Genomic DNA, 3,625 nt, shown 5'->3' on the forward strand with positions numbered 1-3,625 from the left:
CCCCCCTCCTTTCCCCATTCGCCCAGCGCGTCGTCTGATAGAGGATCACAGGCTACATTACTATGAGGAAATCGTGGTAAAGGAAATGAGTGTTCATACACCAACTTCCTACATCACTTTAAGGAAGATAGTGTGTTCACTGACTAAGATTCGAAATATTAGTTGCGATAGAAAATGACGGGATCTGCATTAGCGTTATTGGGTGGGGGAAAGGGACTGGATTTAACTGGATGTGATTGGAAAAATAAAATTACCATATTGTTGTGACCGGAAAAATCACTGGATTTGACTAGAAAATGGCTGTGCATGAAGTTGCAGAATTTCAAACGGGAATAATTTGTGTAGCGCTTTGTATAAAAATATGTGCAAAATTTGAGGATAGTTACAGTATAGTTACTTCCAAATTTTACACAAGCTAAATTTTGGCGGCAGTTAATTAAATACACACGCTTTTACAAAGAGAAAATCATATGGTCGCATTACCAAGTACCCCGTCTGTAAGGGCAATACACCATAGTGTTGCGGGTTTGCCTACCCGATCTGCCCGAGACGCCAGCTCCTTGGGTATGCAAACCCGCAAACACTAGGGAATATTAGCATAATTTTTTTCGCATTCGCATAATTTTACACTCGGTACAATGCATCCGTCAGTGTGTTCTGTTAATCTGTTATTCTCTGTATCTGTATCTGTAATTCACACGCCAAGAGGGTAAAAATTGCTTCATTTCTCTGTACACTGTACGTTTCTTACAAAGAACTGCTCTTCGTAACGTATTCAGGATTTGGAACCTATGTAATACAAACAAATCCTTTGTTAAACGAAGAGCACGAGTCTGTTCAAAAACAGGTGTTCTTTGTAATACAAAGATAATCTGTTCGTAATTTGGTGTTTCCAGATTCTTTGTAGGCTAATTACAATACAAACCCAATTCTTCGTAACATGAAGACCACTCTTTGTAAGGAACTAAGAGTGTACGATATGAGCCAAGCTTCAGGACAGCTCAACTGCTCCACCTGTTAAGTTATGGTCTTCCCTGTGTGACTTTTCTCGTAGGCTGTCTCGGCAAATAAGTTAAGTGTGAATATTTTCAGCGTCGAAAAACGGTAATTGTATCACATATGACAAGAGGGATGATACTACTAGGCGTTAACGAGTAAAGGTCTCTTCCCAGTGAAGCTTTTGACGCTGACGACACCTTACGTTTTCGCATTTCCCGCCGAACACCAACCCTATTGATTGTGGCGCTCCCTCTCGTCGTTGCTTGGAACGTTTGTCGAACCGAGTTCGAGTTGCCGCGAATCCAGACAGGCAGCGCCACCAGTGCGCGCGGCGTGAAACTAAACTTGAATGAAAAACACCGGCGTCAAGCAAGACGACGTTTGGCGTAGGCCTTTGCACGTGCTGAAGTGTCTCGTCGTGTTCCAGTTCAGCAAGGACCTTTGTCCATGAGTTCATTTTCTTCTAAAGCCATGTCAGACTCCAGTGTCCTCTGTGGACCTCGGCGCATCGTGCCAACCGGACCAACACCACCAACTTTGGACAAACATTTTGATTTTTTGGAGTGGAGTCCGGGTAGGTTAGATGGTCTCGTAGAAGATTCCGAGTTTTTATTTATCTAGGTATTCACATACTGTCACTTTCCTACCCTATGATGACCAAATATTTTTCTCATTTTAAACCTATAACACTACACTCTGTGACTTAATTGTTCCTCGTATGTTGTTAATATGGTTACTTTTGCCTAAAATTTGTAAGAAAAATTACTTAGATGTGTTTTGATGTGATTGTTTTTTGTTTTATGTTTTTATGTTACAGATGGTAATCTTTTACTGATTGGAACCTCTGATCTCAACTCCCGTGCGTGGGGCGGCTCCATTTGGCTTTTTGATACTGAAGAAACTCGTAACGCTGAGTCAGAAAAAGGATGGTATCCACATGCCGGAAAATGTGTTGTAGGAGCTTCATTGGATTGTGGTGTTTCAGTGGGTCGTTTCCTACGGTGTTCAGATAGGGTACATAGTATTTTGTTATTTTGACTTCTTAATTGGAAACCTTACTGTATTTCTAATCCAAGAATTTACTTACAGTTTGTTGTTGGCTGCGACTCGGGAGCAATTCAAATCAACAGTGTCAAAAAATATGCAGAGCTTCCAACAAGTAATGGTTCAATAGTGGGTGAGGCTAGTCTTACAGAACATAACGATATGGTATTGGATGTGGATGACTTAGGAGGAGATGGACTTCACTTTGTTTCCTGCAGCCAAGACAAAAGGTACCATCAAAATGCCACAAATTTTTTGTGTCCATGATCCTACAAAAGCTAACTTATGTTTTGTTTTCAGTATTAAAGTATGGGATCTTGAAGCACTATTAGCAACACATACATTCAATCCAGCTCATGCTCAAAGTGTTACCTCCATTCGGGCTCGCCCCACACAGAGCAGCTGTTTTGCATCATGCTCTAGAGATGGTTCGGCTCTTTTGTGGGATACAAGAGATGAGCTTCCAGCCTCCAGTTAGTGTTAGACATTTCCTCTCTTAGCCTCTATTTTACTGTTTCATTACTAAAACTATTATTGTTTGAATTTTGTCAGGTGTTTTGAAATCCAATGGAATTGGACTTACTTCACTTGCCTGGGCCAATGATAATTCTCTTCTTGTTGGAGGAGTCAATGGGCAGGTGTCTTTAATTGATATTCGAAATACAAGTGAAATAAAAAAACTACAGCTTGAGAATAGACCAACTTTTTCCATGCGGGCAATACCAAGTTGGTAAGTTCTCAGTATCTCATCAAAAAACTTAGTGACTATTAGATAGTTAGTCTACTTCTTTTTTAAATATCTGTTGCAGCACCGGGTTGATTGCTGTATGCCAAGATCATTCTAAAGTTTCAGTAGTTGACTGTGAAAAGGAGACACCTGAAATAATGTATGTAGACCAACCACTTTTAACTATCTAATAACTATTTTTTCTTTAGTTCCAGTAAATCATTTGTTTTTATCTTTCAGATATACTGATGACAGTCATGAAGATTTTGCTCGTGCATTATCATGGCACCCAAACAAGCTGTCCCTTTGGTCCTGTGGATGGGATTCAAAAGTAACCTGTCATCAGATAAAGCGGGAAAGCAATGGTGTATCTTAAAATTGTGATCATCAATATACTCTTAATGATATGTACCTGTTTTTATCTATTCCATTTTGCTGTACTGACTATTTTTGCTTAAACCAATTTTTATCCACATTACCTGTTAATTTTTTTTCATAATAACTTAATTACTTACTATGACAGCAAATGAATTACCTACCTTTGTATCTATTTAAGTTCAGCAGTGCTTACACTGAAAAACATTTGTTTTCTCTTTTGTGCAAATTTGTAATAAAAACAGTTTTTACTCTGACGAGGTAGTACAATGAAATCTGATGATCTGACATAATTCTATATACTGTTCCCAGCCAGATGTGCTTCATCTAGAGAATGTGTAGAGTTTGTCTAAGGTAAATTTTTGGACCGTTTAGACTTCTAAATGGTCCGAAAATAGACCTTAGACAAACTCTACACATTCTCTAGATGGGGCATTTCTGGCTAGATTGGTGGCCTGTCCACTCGCTATTGAAAAAAAA

The 3,625-nt window shown here is 39.2% G+C and overlaps 2 protein-coding genes across 2 annotated transcripts in view; one reads left to right on the forward strand and one right to left on the reverse strand.

Moving 5' to 3' along the window:
* Nucleotides 1-3,625, reverse strand: part of LOC127750752 (uncharacterized) — a 106,757-nt gene that overhangs the window by 102,881 nt on the left and 251 nt on the right. The gene's annotated exons all lie outside the window — the stretch shown is intronic.
* On the forward strand, nt 1,340-3,402 carry LOC113207442 (methylosome protein 50). Its single transcript, XM_026424019.2, has 7 exons — nt 1,340-1,573; nt 1,817-2,013; nt 2,089-2,273; nt 2,344-2,516; nt 2,596-2,773; nt 2,853-2,930; nt 3,011-3,402. The coding sequence occupies exons 1-7, from the start codon at nt 1,447-1,449 to the stop codon at nt 3,144-3,146; spliced, it is 1,074 nt and encodes a 357-aa protein (XP_026279804.1). The 5' UTR covers nt 1,340-1,446; the 3' UTR covers nt 3,147-3,402.

This window comes from Frankliniella occidentalis, unplaced genomic scaffold, assembly GCF_000697945.3.
Source record: "Frankliniella occidentalis isolate FOCC.00 unplaced genomic scaffold, Focc_3.1 Scaffold252, whole genome shotgun sequence".
NCBI classification, from domain to species: domain Eukaryota; kingdom Metazoa; phylum Arthropoda; class Insecta; order Thysanoptera; family Thripidae; genus Frankliniella; species Frankliniella occidentalis.

What these genes read in the sequence shown, in the direction of transcription:
- LOC113207442 (XM_026424019.2), top strand. Translation starts at nt 1,447, where the DNA reads ATGAGTTCATTTTCTTCTAAAGCCATGTCAGACTCCAGTGTCCTCTGT. An exon ending in AGATGAGCTTCCAGCCTCCA is followed by an intron (nt 2,517 to 2,595) that starts GTTAGTGTTAGA and finishes GAATTTTGTCAG; the next exon opens with GTGTTTTGAAATCCAATGGA. An exon ending in AAGGAGACACCTGAAATAAT is followed by an intron (nt 2,931 to 3,010) that starts GTATGTAGACCA and finishes TTTATCTTTCAG; the next exon opens with ATATACTGATGACAGTCATG.